At 43.6% G+C, this 17,247-nt stretch overlaps 1 protein-coding gene across 3 annotated transcripts in view; it reads left to right on the top strand.

Moving 5' to 3' along the window:
• Window positions 1–2,829: 2,829 nt before the first annotated feature.
• amotl2a (angiomotin like 2a) overlaps window positions 2,830–17,247 on the top strand; it is a 45,589-nt gene continuing 31,171 nt past the window's right edge. Inside the window, exons 1-3 of one of the 3 annotated variants that reach the window (XM_078209273.1) lie at window positions 2,830–2,978; window positions 7,597–8,438; window positions 13,052–13,301. In XM_078209273.1, coding sequence (XP_078065399.1) covers window positions 7,621–8,438; window positions 13,052–13,301 — 1,068 coding nt within the window. In that variant the 5' untranslated portion in view covers window positions 2,830–2,978; window positions 7,597–7,620. Of the gene's footprint in view, window positions 2,979–5,824; window positions 5,916–6,413; window positions 6,552–7,596; window positions 8,439–13,051; window positions 13,302–17,247 lie in introns of those variants that run through there. The other 2 variants (XM_078209274.1, XM_078209275.1) reach the window with 2 other exon arrangements.

Genomic DNA, 17,247 nt, shown 5'->3' on the forward strand with positions numbered 1-17,247 from the left:
AGTGACAGTCTCATCCACAAACTAACCAAGGATCAAAATGTTGTAACCTGTTTTTAAGGGGTATCAATATCACATCACTGGGAGGGAAAGCTGTCATGTGGTCCAGTCTTAGCAAAGACTTTTCTTTGAGCAGCACACACACACACAGCTCTGATGCTTTATACCCATTTATAATTGTTCTCATGTGTCTAGTCTTAATAAATGAAGCCACAACACATTTACACCATTCTCTGTATTATTATATATTATACATAATATAATATATATAAAGGGAGTAAATGAAGTAGAAAGGTGGAGAGAGAGTATTCCAGAACCTTGGGACCTAGATTACCAATGGTGGAAAGTTGGGCCTTGATCCTGTGAAATGGCAACAGAATGTGGTCAGGGCCATTCCTTTTTCAGATTGGGTGGGAACAGTGCAGTGCGTTCCTGAGTTCAGGCGTAATGCGACACACAATTCCTATTTTCTGTGCGTATTGATTGGTTGATAAATGTCTTCATTTGCAAACTCTCTACTTTGTATTCATAGTTCTCCCTACCTCACCCCTCCCTTTCTCTGTTATCTCCTCCAGTCCCAGAACGGGGGTGGGAATCTCAGCAATAAGCTGGGATGTCCCGAGGTAAGGATTGCACAACAATGGCCTGGAAAGTTCAAACTTCCATTGGGAAATTGCCCTGTACTGGGAACCACCTGAAAGTACCATATAAATCGCAAACTTCGGATGGTTCTGACTGACGTACAGTGTTAGTTACCCAGGGAAAATTAGGATAATTAAAACAAACTCGTAACTATAGTGCTCAAGACCTAAGCCTACCACAAGCTTCCTTCCACCTCCTCCCCCCCACCCAACCCCTCCAACTACCCCCTCCTCACAACACCTCAGGACGCACTGGACTACCTGATTCACCAATTGACCACTGTCTCGGCAAACACCCATCACCTCCCCCCACCCCCCCGCCCCCCCCACTCCCCCTTCCCCCCCCACCCCCCCCCGCCCCCGCCAACCCCCCTCCCCGCCCTGTGCTTAACCCTCTCTCCACCCACATTGTCTGCACCTGTAAAGACTTGATTACCTGTAAAGACTCGCATTCCAACCATTATCTTATAATTGAGTTTGTGTCTGTATATGCCCTGTTTGTGAACCAAACTCTTCACTCACCTGATGAAGGGGCAATGCTCCGAAAGCTCGTGCTACCAAATAAACCTGTTGAACTTTAATCTGGTGTTGTGAGACTACTTACCATACTTCTTCATGACATTTTCTCTGGTCATTTTTCTGTCCATTTCATCAGTCTGCCTGTGTCTTTTTGACGTTCCACACAAAGCAGCCATGGGTCATTGTACATATTGGTACCAACAACATAAGTAGGAAAAGGGATGAGGTCCTGAAGTGTGAATATAGAGAGTTAGGCAGAAGGCTAAAGTGCAGGATCTCGAAGGTAGTAATTTCTGGACTACTGCCGGTGCCACAATCTAGTGAGAGTAGGAATAGGAAGATTCAGCAGATGAATACGTGGCTTGAGAACTGGTGCAGGGGGCAGGGATTTAGACTTTTGGATCATTGGGATCTCTTCTCGGGAAGGAGTGACATGTTCAAGAGGGATGGGATAGACCTGAACTAGAGGAGGCTAATATCCTGGCGGGGATATTTGCTAGAGCCACTCGGGCGTGTTTAAAGTAGTTTGGCAGGGGTGTGGGACCCAAAGCAGTAGGGAGACAGAAGAGAAGGTTGAGGACAGCACAGAAGTTAACATTAAATAGTAAATAGTACATTAAATAGTAAAGGCAATGTCAGTAATCCTAGTACTGGACACATCAGGCAAAAGCAACACAGAGAGCAAGGGAAGTCCAGATTAAACTGCATTTATTTCAATGCAAGAGGCCTGAAGGGCAAAGCATTGATGGGTACATGCGACTGGGGATATTATAGCAATTACTGAAACATGGCTAAGGAAAGGACAGGACTGGCAGCTTAATGTTCCAGGGTACAGATGCTATAGGAAAGATAGAACAAGAGGTAAGAGAGGAGGGAGAGTTGCACTTTCGATTAAGGAAAACGTCATGTAAATTTGCAGGTTAATCTGTCAGGTTTCCTATTGCAAGCGGTTTGGGATTTGGTTATTTTAGAGAGTGGAGTTAAACTTACACTGAAGCTTTAGAACATGCCCACTGCAAAGTTTGCAGTTCTGATGGGAGCATTTGCAGTGACAAATGACGGTGAATATGAAATGCAAAACAAATTTACTATGCATGAATTCACAGTGAATATTTCACCACACATGAAAACAACTGGATATTTAGAAACTGGAGGAGCCAGAGGCCATTCATCCCGCTGACCCCAGTCCAGTCTAGTCCGTCACTGGGTTGGCTAAAGGGATTTTATCTCTTTACACTCCTGTTACGTGTTCCTCGATACCCTCAGTAGAAAAAATACATCGATGTTAGGGCTACAATATGTAATTGACTCCATCATTTTGAGGGAGAGAGTTTCAAATTTCCAGTCTCCTTCATGGGAACAAATGCTTCTTGACATGCCTCCCTGAATGGTTAACCCAGAGTCCTGGCTGGATGTGACTGCTTCAGGGCACCTTTTGTCGATATTCGTGTCTGCGAGGCTGGCTGTAACGTGTGCTGTGCTTTCGAGACTGTTGGATTGTGAACTGCCCTCTGCAGGTTGAGTCTTGTTGTGCCTCAGTGAGCTCGGATCCGAGTTGCTGGCAGGCTGCCTTTGATAAACCGAAGAACACGCAGATCAGCATTCCTAACATTCCTGTCCCTGCTCCATCGCTGGCCGCTGCTGGGATCCAGCCATTCCACAGCAGGCAGACAGGCACACAGGCAGCTCAGGATCACAGCTCCTCGTTACCGATTCCAGCTTCTGGGGGACATCCAGCACGGTCCCGACCCTGAAGATTGATTATTCGGTGTTTTCACTGCACACCGCGATTCGCTTCATGATAGTAAACTGCAATTTCAGGTCAGTCTCAGATTTCTCTTTGGTACTGTGTCCGAGTCAGCCTTGTGCATGGTTTCACCCTGTCCCATTAACTTTATTTTCCCAATGCCGAATTGCTTTAAAGAATTCACATTGCACTTGGAGAACCTTCAAACTGTTACACATTATTACATCTGGCTGCTGGCGTTCATTTCCTAAATGCAACAGAGGTGATTTACACTTAGCGCAGATGGAAATAGCCGCATTTCAGAGATTTCAGCTTCATATTATCGTCTAAATTGGTTAATTCCTCTTTCCCCTGCTGCCCGGATCATACTGCCACTGGCAATGATGTCATTCAGCGAAAATGTGTTAACAAAAAGGAGCCAGTTAAGGAAATATTCCAGTGTTAGTAAAGACCATCGATTGTAATATGCCCTGTGTTAGTAAAGATCACAGATTGCAATATTCCCGTGTTAGTAAAGATCACAGATTGTAATATTCCACTGTGTTAGTAAAGATCACAGATTGTAATATTCCACTGTGTTAGTAAAGATCACAGATTGCAATATTCCCGTGTTAGTAAAGATCACAGATTGTAATATTCCACTGTGTTAGTAAAGATCACATTGTAATATTCCACTGTGTTAGTAAAGATCACAGATTGTAATATTCCACTGTGTTAGTAAAGATCACAGATTATAATATTCCACTGTGTTAGTAAAGATCACAGATTGTAATATTCCACTGTGTTAGTAAAGATCACAGATTGTAATATTCCACTGTGTTAGTAAAGATCACAGATTGCAATATTCCACTGTGTTAGTAAAGATCATAGATTGTAATATTCCACTGTGTTAGTAAAGATCACAGATTGTAATATTCCACTGTGTTAGTAAAGATCACAGATTGTAATATTCCACTGTGTTAGTAAAGATCACATTGTAATATTCCACTGAGTTAAAGATCACAGATTGTAATATTCCACTGTGTTAGTAAAGATCACAGATTGCAATATTCCACTGTGTTAGTAAAGATCACAGATTGTAATATTCCACTGTGTTAGTAAAGATCACAGATTGCAATATTCCACTGTGTTAGTAAAGATCACAGATTGTAATATTCCACTGTGTTAGTAAAGATCACAGATTGTAATATTCCACTGTGTTAGTAAAGATCACATTGTAATATTCCACTGTGTTAAAGATCACAGATTGTAATATTTCACTGTGTTAGTAAAGATCACAGATTGTAATATTCCACTGTGTTGGTAAAGATCACAGATTGTAATATTCCACTGTGTTAGTAAAGATCACATTGTAATATTCCACTGTGTTAAAGATCACAGATTGTAACATTCCCCAGTGTTTGTAAAGATCACAGATTGTAACATTCCCTGTGTTAGTAAACAGATTTAACAGAGTACCTCTGTAAATATAGGTTAAACCAGAACAAAACTTCATAATGAATCTTAATCCGGTGTAATTTATGGAGGGGCTGTCATAATAGTTAAACCTATCGCTAATGAAACTCTTTGTTCTGCTGCATCTCTGCTGGTATTATGATATGGAATTGCTTCAACAATCCTTACAGACATTAATGGAAAGCAGCGTTTAGAACTCTTTTGTCACAATAAGCATGAATTTTGTATTTAAATCCAAAGAGATGGATTAGTCTGGAGAGTTAAATTAACAGGTTCTCAGGTTGAGGAGTAGTTCCCTACAGTGCGGAAAGAGGCCATTGGGCCCATCGAGTCTGCACCGATTCTCCGACAGAGCATCCCACCCAGGCCCTATCCCTGGAACCCCACCGATTTGCCCCACAAATCCCCTAACCTACACATCTTGGCACACTAAAGGGCAATTCAGCATGGCCAATCCATCTAATCTGTGCATTTTTGGAGTGTGGGAGGAAACCGGAACACTCGGAGGAAACCCGTACAGACACGGCAGCGGAGATGTTTTCACATTTCACTTTGGAATGCAGACAATGCCTGAAGATGGTACAGGTAGGTGAATGAGCTATTGTTTTTGAAGCCCTTCAGGAATGCAGTTCCGTTTGTAAGGCTGTTGTGTTTTCTCGGTGGCTTCTTTCAGGGATAATCACACACCACCGAGAAGATCTGTTGCCCTGCTATCAAAGTACATACGTTTATTTGTGAATCTACTGTTGTTAGTTGCAGATCTGTCTTTTTCTTCCTGCAAATGTATTTTGGGAACTGATTCTGTTCCCTATGAATGTATATTTGGGTGGTTAGGAAATGGTCATTGCCATTTTAAACACGATAGGCAATCGGCAATAATATTAGAAGCAGAGAGAAATGAAATGATTTGTCAGAAATTAATCTGGGATCTTTTCTCGCCTAAGTAATCCCGTCCCCCATTCTCTGAATGTGTTTTCCTCAATGATTTATATTTAATTATACTTTCAATTCTGTCAGTGTTCCTTCATGGTGCCTGCAGTCCTGGGCAATGGGGTTGCTACATGTAGTCCTGTGGGTAGTTTTTGAAATAATCCTATCAAACTAAAAAAAAACACAAATGTTTACTGCCCGAATTCCTGAATAACGAGATTTAAAAGTGTAAAAAGTAAAAAAAATCCACCTTTTCACTGTCTGTCGCCAGTTTTATTGTACATTGCTCTATATCGTTAAAGGTTTGCGATTCAAGATAAAATGCAGATAGTTTTAATCGCAGCACTGTCTTTAGTTTTCACGGTTTACTGTAGAAATTTCCTGTTGAATATTCAGGCTAATGTTTGCTCAGCTTCCCAACAGCCAATGTCTATGAGACTCTCCTCCGTTTCATACTTGCAATTTAATGCCTAACATTCCTCAAATTCATACCATGATCTTGTGATTATTGAAACACCTACCGCCAGTCTGGATGGCTATTTTTGTCAGCCTGACGTGCTGTCACAGGAGACGGTTCCCAGGGCAGTTACTGGGCTAGGGGAGCCTCAGAAACAGAATGTGACCGGGTGAGTGCTGCTAAATTGTCTCCTCTCATTTTGTTGGACATCGGTGGAGGATTTGCAGCGAGAGGGAGGGAAAGGGACTGTCCGGCCTGACACAATCATTGTACAATAGTGTGTCCTAAACAAATCAATCACTTCACGGACTTTGCTCTCTCTGAGGGTTCATTGATCATGTCAACTTTGCCAGATTTCAAACTCTAATTTAAATGTATTGATTAAGGATACTAAGACCATGGAAAGGATGGAGAGATTGATTAGAACATTGCGACAACGGTGAAGACCTTCGGTTTTGCAGAGAGATTGAGGAAAGTGGGATGATTCTCTGTAAAGGAGTGAAGATTCGGGGGGCGGGAGGTGTGGGATTTGGTACCTGTTCAAACTCAGTTCAAGTGAATCTGGAGTTTTCAATGTGGGAGGGTCGATAACCGAAGGACACAGAATTAGCATGCTGGAGAATACTGGAGTGGAGTGAACTGTTACCATCTGCCTGAAAGACAAGCAGTTTCATAATTACTTTCAAAAGGGAATCAGATACATCATTGAAATGAAAATAAATAAATCAAGTGGGGAAAGAACATGGAATGTGAGACTAAAGTTCATTCAAAGAGCAAAATGGGCCAATTGGCTGCCTTGTGTTCTGTAAGATTCTATTAAGTATATAACTATTCAACTGAATGATTTTACCATTTAAGTCTATACCTGTGTGAATGTGTGCTTGTGAGTGTTTATGTTTGCATGTATGTGTGTGTATGTGTTTCTTTATATGTCGGCATTAGTGGGTTTGTGTATGCCAGTGTTTGTGTGCTGTCAGTATGTGTGCCTGTGAATGTGTCTGTGTGTGTGCCAATATGTGTGTGTCACTGTGTGTGTATGTCAGCATATGTGTGCCTGTGTGTTTGCATGTCAGTCTGAGTGCATTTGTGTGACTGTGTGTGGCAGTCTCTGTGTGTGTCGGTATGTGTGTGTGATTGTGTGTGTATGTCAGTGTGAGTTTATTTGTATGAGCTCTGTTATCAGTGTCCAGGGAACAGAACTGCAGTCCAATCATTGACTCCAACGAGAGAGAAGAGAACTGGAGTGAGACCCAATTGTTAGTATGGGATAGTCCAGGTTTAGCAAAGAAGCTGAATCTCCTCAGTGTGTGCGTGTATGTCAGTATGTGTATGTCGTTGTGTCAGTGTGTGTAAGTATGTGTCAGTGAGTGTGAGTCAGTGTCTGTGTGTGTGTTAGTCTGTGTGTCACTGTGTATTAGAATGTGTCTCTGTGTCACTGTGTGCATGTCTGTGTGTGTGGACGTATATGTGTGTGTGTCTGTGTGTCGGTGTAAGTATGTGTGTCGGTGTGAGTTTGTCTGTTGGTGTGTGTATCGGTGTCGGTGTGGGTGTGTTGTGAGTGTGTGTGTGTTGATATGTGGGTGTATCGGTGTGAGTGTGCATGTGTTGATATGAGTGTGTGTGTGTTTGTATGTGTGTGTGTCTGTTTATGTGTGTGCGTTAATGTGTGTGTGTGTATGTCGGTGTGAGTGTGTGTTGGTGTGTGTGTGAGTGTATGTGTGCGTGTGTCAGTGTGTGTGTGCGTGTGTTGGTGTGTGTGCCACGGTGTGTGTGTGTGTGTGTGTGTGTGTGTGTGTGTCAGGGTGTATGAGTGAATGCCTGAAACTCATTGTCCTGTTCTTGTCTTTTAGGATATATCCATTAACTGAACCACAATGAGAACAGCGGAAGACTCATCAGGTACTGTTCTCCACAGACTGATCCAGGAGCAGCTACGCTATGGGAATCTTACAGATAACCGCACACTGTTGGCTATCCAACAACAGGCAATGAGGGGAGGGATGGGCAGCCCTCGCTCCTCTTTGGAGAGCCTCACTCAGGAGGAATGTCAAATAGTACAGCATTCCACACGACAGGAACCACAGGGCCAAGAGTATCAGGGTGACCACACACATTCAGAAAATCTGCTGCATCGCTTGCACCAACTTCAGTTCAATGGCGAAGAACTTCCTTCCTATGAAGAAGCCAAAGCCCAGTCTCAGCTTCTGGCAGTGCAGAGGAACCAGCAGGCTGGGGGCACTGGGTCTTACATGGTTGCTGGCACAAACCAGAATGCCTCCACTGAAGAGAAGTCAGTGACACATGATGTCTGTCCTGACCACAGCCTTCACAACGATATCCTCCAGGAGTTAAAACATGGGCATGTGCGGTCTCTTAGTGAGAGACTCATGCAGCTTTCTCTGGAGAGGAATGGAGCTAAAGATCAAAAGATGATGAGCTCCTCACAGAGTTTCCCTCAGCTATCCAAGCATCAGAAGCAGCCAGTTCTTGCAGGGAATCAGGTGTCCTGCAATTCCACAGAGCCCCGTGGTCCTCCCCCAGATTACCCTTTCCGAATGAAGGCAGCAGCTCCAATGCTCAGCCGTTCTCAGCAGCATGGCCACTTTTACCATGAGTCTGCAACTCCATACGTCAACTGTCAACAGAATGCGCCTGGTGGCTATGGTTATGGCAACCAAATACAAGCAGACAGGTAAATATACTCTATACAATCTCACACTTCAGAGGGGATAATGGCCTAAAGGACTCTGCCTGCACTCCTTTCCCTCATTACTGCCCAGATATATGTGATGGAGTTTGTGCATGTTTTGGGGCAATGGATCAGAGCACATCACGCTCAGTCATAATCTTATTAAACAGTGGAGCAGGCTCAAGGAATTGAATGCCTCCTCCTGTTCCCATTAATGTTTCAACTCTGACATCCTCATGGTCAAATAGCTTATGACCACCAGGAAAGACTCTCATCTGAAGAATGCCCACAGGTGAAGCTCTGTTATCAGTGTCCAGGGAACAGAACTGCAATCATTGGCTCCAACGAGAAAGAAGAGAACTAAAGTGAAACCCAATTGTTAGTATGGGATAGTCTAGGTTTAGCAAAGAAGCTGAATCTCCTCAAATTGCTTGCTTGCTGGGTTTGATTTGGCAATCAGCATTCTTCTTTAGCTATGAGAAGATAAGATCCAATAGAATCAGGGTGTGAGTAGAAAGATCCCAAAGCTGGAATAATTACAAATTATAAGTCCCTAATCCATGAACAATCATTTTAAGAATGTTTGGTATTGTCAATTTGAGTAATAACTAGATATTAATTACTAATAATGATTAGTTACTAATAAGCCATGCCCATCCTCAACTAAGAGCATTTATGCAGAATCCAGGAGACATACACAGCATTATTTGTTTGCAAGATCGGTCTTCATTGTCTCATACAGAAGGATTTGAAGGGCACAGATCATTACACTGACACATTTCAGCCTAACCATTCAATTACCCATTTATTTAACTAGTCCTGAAGCACAACCTTGACAGAAAAAAATGAGTATCAGCTTGTGATTTTCCTTTCACTAAACTCTTTCCTGCCATGCCCTTCCTTTCTTTGGTCATTAATCACTTGTTGGGGTGAACACTGACAGGTGAAGTAGTGTCGAGCTAGTCATAAGAACATAAGAACTAGGAGCAGGAGTAGGCCATCTGGCCCCTCGAGCCTGCTCCACCATTCAATAAGATCATGGCTGATCTTTTCATGGACTCAGCTCCACTTACCTGCCCGCTCACCATAACCCTTAATTCCTTTACTGTTCAAAAATGTATCTATCCTTGCCTTAAAAACATTCAATGAGGTAGCCTCAACTGCTTCACAGGGCAGGGAATTCCACAGATTCACAACCCTTTGTGTGAAGAAGTTCCTCCTCAACTCAGTCCTAAATTTGCTTCCCCTTATTTTGAGGCCACACCCCCTAGTTCTAGTTTCACCTGCCAATGGAAACAACTTCCCTGCTTCTATCTTATCTATTCCCTTCATAATCTTAGATGTTTCTATAAGATCTCCTCTCATTCTTCTGAATTCCAAGGAGTATAGCCTGTCTATTCAGTCTCTCCTCATAAGCCAACCCTCTCAACTTCAGAATTAACCCCGTGAATCTCCTCTGCACCCCCTCCAGTGCCAGTATAACCTTTCTTAAGTAAGGAGACCAAAACTGTACACAGTACTCCAGGTGTGGCCTCACCAGCAACTTATACAGCTGCAACATAACCTCACTGTTTTTAAACTCCATCCCTCTAGCAGTGAAGGACAAAATTCCATTTGCCTTCTTAATGATTTGCTGCACCTGCAAACCAACTTCTTGTGATTCCTGCACAAAGACACCCAGATCACTCTGCACAGCAGCATGCTGCAATTTTTTACCATTTAAATAATAGTCCATTTTGCTGTTATTCCTACCAAAATGGATGACCTCACATTTACCAACATTGTACTCCACCTGCCAGACCCTCGCCCACTCACTTAGATTATATCCCTTTGCAGACTTTCAACGTCCTCTGCACACTTTGCTCTGCCACTCATCTTAGTGTCATCTGCGAATTTTGACACACTACACTTGGTCCCCAACTCCAAATCATCTATGTATGTAAATCATAAACAACCAAATCATCTATGTAAATCGTAAATTGTAGTCCCCTGCACCCAGTGCCCAAGTGAGATTACCTTAGAAGGGAAATCTGGTCTTCCTGTGTGGAATGAACTGGCACCTTCAATGACCTACATTGTGCATTCCATGGCCCTTGTCAGAAGTTGTAATTCTTTGTTTGAGCAGTTCAGAGTTCCTTTGCAACCTCTATTATTGTCAATTAGTTATTGTAACGGAACCAAATCCAAGAAGAAGAAATCATTTTGCTTGTTTGCTATAGACTGAGAATGCCTGGTATATGAGATATTAATGTTGGACCAATGGTAAACACGCCATGACCGTATCACATCCTTTTACAAATGTAACCTTTTTAATAAAGTCGGTGGAGTTGTGGACAGTGCGGAAGGTTGTTGCAGGTTACAGAGGGACATAGATAAGCTGCAGAGCTGGGCTGAGAGGTAGCAAATGGAGTTTAATGCGGAACAGTGTGAGGTGATTCACTTTGGAAGGGGTAACAGGATTACAGAGTACTGGGCTAATGGTAAGGTACTTGGTAGTGTGGATGAGCAGAGAGATCTCGGTGTCCATGTGCATAGATCCCTGAAAGTTGGCACTCAGGTTGATAGGGTTGTTAAGAAGGCGTACGGAGTGTTAGCTTTTATTGGTAAAGGGATTGAGTTTCGGAGCCATGAGGTCATGTTGCAGCTATACAAAACTCTGGTGCGGCCGCACTTGGAGTATTGTGTACAGTTCTGGTCGCCACATTATAGGAAGGATGTGGAAGCATTGGAAAGGGTGCAGAGGAGATTTACCAGGATGTTGCCTGGTATGGTGGGAAGGTCTTATGAGGAAAGGCTGAGGGACTTGAGGTTGTTTTCGTTAGAGAGAAGAAGGTTAAGCGGTGACTTAATAGAGGCATACAAGATGATCAGAGGATTAGATAGGGTGGATAGTGAGAGCCTTTTTCCTCGGATGGTGATAGCTAGCACGAGGGGACATAGCTTTAAATTGAGGGGTGATAGATATAGGACAGATGTCAGAGGTAGGTTCTTCACTCAGAGAGTGGTAAGGGCGTGGAATGCCCTGCCTGCAGCAGTAGTGGACTCGCCAACATTAAGGGCATTTAAATGATCATTGGATAAACATATGGATGATATTGGAATAGTGTAGGTTAGATGGGCTTTAGATTGGTTCCACTGGTCGGCGCAACATCGAGGGCCGAAGGGCCTGTACTGCGCTGTAATGTTCTAAACACATAAACTATTCTAATTAAAATTAGCAAAACGGAACCTTTCCGCTAGCATTTTACTCCGTTGATTTTGTCAATTAAATAAATGTATTAGTTTACCAAAGGGCCGTTGACTGTTGCTTGAGTTTTATTTATGTTGACAAGGTTTCAAAGCTATTTGAAAGTATTGATATAGTGGAACAAGCAGCAATGCCAAGGTGTGTACTGTCGCATTCCAGAAATGTGTGTAATTCACCGCTTGTTCACCAACAGGAATCTGACATTGAACTGGAGAATTGTTAGGAGTGAGATTTATGATCAGCAAGGCTGAGAGATTGTAAAGCTATTTCTACACAACTAGTGGTTTTATTTTGTGTGCCAGAAAATCTGTTCTGTGGGTCCATCTTCAGCCTTCATGCTGAGTCTGTAAGATGCTGATCACCTCATCATCTTCCAGGAAAAGCAACGATAGGTTGTTGGAAAAGCCTGAGATGTCAACTGAGAAGATCACATTCCAAGGGAGACTTAAGCTTGAACAGATTTACTGTCGATATAGACTTGAACAGAATAACAACTATGTTGACGCAAGGAATTCTGAATCTTGTTCATTATTTTCTCAGAGCAAAATGAGAACCAGTTTCAGAACTATTACTTAGGACCAAAAAACCCATGAAACAAGAGGTCAGCCCTCATAGGATGTTCAATTTGTACAGGAGACAGAAATTCTCATTGACAAATTACCATCACTTATGATAAATGAAGAGGTTTAAAAGGGGTTGTGGTGTTCGTTCATTGATGGTTGTCTGATGATTAGTGTAGTCCGAACTGATAGTCTAATTAACTCCATAGTATTAAAACTCTTCTGGAAACGTTACTTTTATTGAGCTGCAGTCACAGTGAGAGAGGTTTGAAAGGTCTGGGACAGTGTGATCCTTTGACTTAACTGAGTATCAGACAATGTATTGTAATTGAGAACACTGTTTTACAGCTTTGAAAGAACCTATGGAACATATTCCACTTGTTAGTAAAGTATATTGCTTTACATTTGGAAAAAATCTTTGCAAAGTCACTGCTGCTAGTGATGTCAGAGGCTCTGACTTATTTAGAAATCATCCAAGGAATGTTCGTTGTAATATTAGAATTTTTGATCCATCCTATTTTCCCAATGGTTTGTTTAGATGCATTGAACTTGGATAGAGTTTGACAATTCCTATTCAGATTTCTCCCTGGGTTTTATGAACAGGGATATTTAAATTATACTTCTTATTCAATCAAACCTTCCTTTTAAAACAAGGCTTTTGTCTGTCCCTGAGCCAGTGGTGATGTAGAAACCTGCAGTGTGCAATTAAATACTGAAGCAAATAGTAAGCTGTTGGTGCAGCAAGGTTACATTCCAGACAATGGAACCTTTTGTGACATCTTGTCCATTTGTGTCAATGTTTTGATTAGGATGACTCAAGCTCAGGCTCTGCATCCTGCCCAACAGCAGAGACACAGCCTCCTGTCCTCTCCAATCTCTTCACAAATGGAAACATTGATAGTTACTGAGGAGCTTCAGGGCAGCAGCCAGATGGTGATGGTTGATCATGTAGCACTCATACATCGCGCCCAGCAAATGGTTGAGATGCTGCTTAAGGAGAATGAAAATCTGAGGAAGGAACTCGATGGCCACACTGAAAAATCAGCTAAGATCCAAAAGGTATGAAGGAATATTTTCATAAACTGTCTCTTTTTCAGTTAGTGCTGACCAATTGGGTATGTACACTAGCGTCTTGACAGTATAGCTCAATTCCAGTGGGTCCAGTTTGGAATTATTTGCAGTTAAAACCAAATGCAATCCAAGTTGTAGAGTTGTATATTCTACAATATTGAATGGTGAGGCAATGGAAGCTGATTACGGCAAATATTCTGTCATTTGGAAATATCTGACTTCCATTTGCTGCTATATTTTTGCTGCCCTTGGATTAGATAGTTGTGAACAGTTTCAGATGAACTAAACCTCTTGACTACTGCTGTTTGCCGGGCTTGGTTGGATGTAGAGCTGTTGATAGTGAGCTCTTCTGTAGCTTTCCAAGAACCACCTGTATCTGACAGCGATGGTCTCATTGTCCAATCAGGTGTGCCTGCATCTGTTATTTTTCTGCATACTTTGAATGGTTTCTTGTTTGTTATGGCCACGTGTCGTTCTCACTGCTGGAACTGTAATGATATCTGTTATATTGTTTGTCTGATTGCATCCAATATGTTCATCAATCTTCATTGATAAATTGTCACCCACAATAGGAATGTTCTGCAGGGTTTCAGAAGGCCAGATTTGTGCAATACTTTCCTCACTCCTGCAATTTACAGATTTGAATTCCAACAGCATATAATCAGCACCTGATTCACCCTCTACCAAACCATGTTTATTAAAACAAAAGATTGAGTTTTTCCTTGCATACAAAGAACAAAGAAAATTATAGCACAGGAACAGGCCCTTTGACCCTTCAAGCCTGCACCGACCATGCTGCCCAATTTAAGTAAAACCCTCGACCCCTCCGGGGACCATATCCCTCCATTCCCATCCTATTCATGTATTTGTCAAAACGCCCCTTAAAACTCACTTTCATATCTGCTTCCACTACCTTCCCTGGCAGCGGGCTCCAGGCACCCACCACCCTCTGTGTAGAAAACCTGCCTCATACATCTCCTTTAAACCTTGCCCCTCGCACCTTAAACCTATGCCCTCTAGTAATTGATTCTTCCACACTGGGAAAACATAGAAACATAGAAAAACTGCAGCACAAACAGGCCCTTCGGCCCACAAGTTGTGCCGATCACATCCCTACCTTCTAGACCTACCTATAACCCTCCATCCTATTAAGCTCCATGTACTCATCCAGGAGTCTCTTAAAAGACCCTATTGAGTTCGCCTCCACCACCACTGACGGCAGCCGATTCCACTCGCCCACCACCCTCTGTGTGAAAAACTTACCCTAACATCTCCCCTGTACCTACCCCCCAGCACCTTAAACCTATATCCTCTCGTAGCAGACATTGTAGGCGGCACGGTAGCACAGTGGTTAGCACTGCTGCTTCACAGCTCCAGGGTCCCGGGTTCGATTCCCGGCTCGGGTCACTGTCTGTGTAGAGTTTGCACATTCTCCTCGTGTCTGCGTGGGTTTCCTCCGGGTGCTCCGGTTTCCTCCCACAGTCCAAAGATGTGCGGGTTAGGTTGATTGGCCAGGTTAAAAATTGCCCTTAGAGTCCTGAGATGCGTAGGTTCGAGGGATTAGCGGGTACAATATGTGGGGGTAGGGGCTGGGTGGGATTGTGGTCGGTGCAGACTCGATGGGCCGAATGGCCTCTTTCTGCACTGTAGGGATTCTATTCTATTCTATTCTATTCTATTCCACCCTGGGAAAAAGCCTCTGAGACTCCACCCGATCTATGCCTCTCAACATCTTATATACCGCTATTAGGTCTCCTCTCATCCTTCGTCTCTCCAAGGAGAAAAGACCGAGCTCCCTCAGCCTATCCTCGTAAGGCATGCCACTCAATCCAGGCAACATCCTTGTAAATCTCCTCTGCACCCTTTCAATCTTTTCCACATCCTTCCTATAGTGAGGCGATCAGAACTGAGCACAGTACTCCAAGTGGGGTCTGACGAGGGTCTTATATAGCTGCATCATTATCCCCGGACTCCTAAACTCAATCCCTCGATTGATAAAGGCCAGCACACCATACGCCTTCTTAACCACCTCCTCCACCTGCGGGGCCGATTTTAGAGTCCTGTGGACCCGGACCCCAAGGTCCTTCTGATCCTCTACAGTACTAAGAGTCTTTCCCTTTATATTGTACTCCTTCATCCCATTTGACCTGCCAAAATGGACCACGACGCATTTATCTGGGTTGAAGTCCATCTGCCACTTGTCCGCCCAGTCTTGCATCCTATCCATGTCCCTCTGTAACTTCTGACATCCCTCCAGACTATCCACAACCCCACCAACCTTCGTGTCGTCGGCAAACTTATCAACCCATCCCTCCGCTTCCTCATCCAGGTCATTTATGAAAATGACAAACAGCAAGGGTCCCAGAACAGATCCCTGGGGCACACCACTGGTGGCCGACGTCCATTTAGAAAAAGACCCATCTATCCCCACTCTCTGCCTCCTTTGGGCAAGCCAGTTCTGGATCCACCGGGCAGCAGCCCCTTGGATCCCATGCCCCCTCACTTTTTCTAGAAGCCTTGCATGGGGGACCTTATCGATCGCCTTGCTAAAATCCAAATAAACCACATCTACCGCCTTCCCTTCGCCAATGTGTTTAGTCACATTTCCGAAGAACTCCACCAGGCTCGTAAGGCACGATCTGCCCTTGACAAAGCCATGCTGAGTATTCTTGAGCATACTATACCTCTCTAAATGCTCATATATCCTGTCCCTCAGGATCTTCTCCATCAGTTTACCAACCACTGAGGTTAGACTCACCAGTCGGTAATTACCTGGGCTATCCCTATTCCCCTTATTGAAAATAGGAACCACATCCGCAATCCTCCAATCCTCCGGCACCTCTCCCGTCTCCATCGACGACGCAAAGATCATCGCCAGAGGCTCTGCAATCTCTTCCCTCGCTTCCCACAGTAACCTGGGGTACATCCCATCCGGACCCGGCGACTTATCTATCTTGATGCCATTCAAAGATTCCAGCACAGCCTCTTTCTTAAAGTCCACATACTCAATCCTTTCAGTCCACCGCACGCCCGCAGTACATCCACCCAGCTCCTTCTCCTCTGTGAAAACCGAGGCAAAATACTCATTGAGCACCTCTGCCATTTCTACTGGTTCCGTACAGACTTTCCCGCCTTCACCTTTTATAGGCCCTATTCCGTCACGTCTCATCCTTTTACTCTTCACATATTTATAGAACGCCTTAGGGTTCTCCTTAATCCTACCTGCCAGGGCCTTCTCGTGACCCCTTCTGGCTCTCCTAATTTCCTTCTTTAGTCCCCTCCTACAAGCCACATACTCTTCTAAATCCCTATCTTCGCCAAGCTCTCTGAGCCTTTTGTACGCTTTCCTTTTCTTCTCGACTAGGTCCTGCACAGCTTTCGTGCACCACGGTTCCTTTAACCAACCAACACCTCCCTGTCTGCTCGGAACGTTGTCCTGTAGAACTCTAGACAGACATTCCTTGAAAAACTGCCACCTCTCTTCAGTACATTTCCCCGAGAATACCTCCTTCCAATTTACTCCTCTAATTTGCTGTCTAATGTCTTCATATTTCCCCTTACTCCATATAAACACTTTCCTAGCTTGCCTGATCCTCTCTTTTTCCAATGCAAGCCTAAAGGAGATAGAGTTATGATCGCATTCTGATCATTCACTTTATCCATGCCCCTCATAATCTTGTAGACTTCTATCAGGTCGCCCTTCAACCACCGTCATTCCAGTGAGAACAAACCAAGTTTCTCCAACCTCTCCTCATAGCTAATGCCCTCCATACCAGGCAACATCCTGGTAAATCTTTTCTGTACCCTCTCCAAAGCCTCCACATCTTTCTGGTAGTGGCGACCAGAATTGAACACTATATTCCAAGTGCAGCCTAACCAAGGTTCTATAAAGCTGCAACGTGACTTGCCAATTTTTAAACTCAATGCCCTGGCT

This window comes from Mustelus asterias, chromosome 3, assembly GCF_964213995.1.
Source record: "Mustelus asterias chromosome 3, sMusAst1.hap1.1, whole genome shotgun sequence".
NCBI classification, from domain to species: Eukaryota; Metazoa; Chordata; class Chondrichthyes; order Carcharhiniformes; family Triakidae; genus Mustelus; species Mustelus asterias.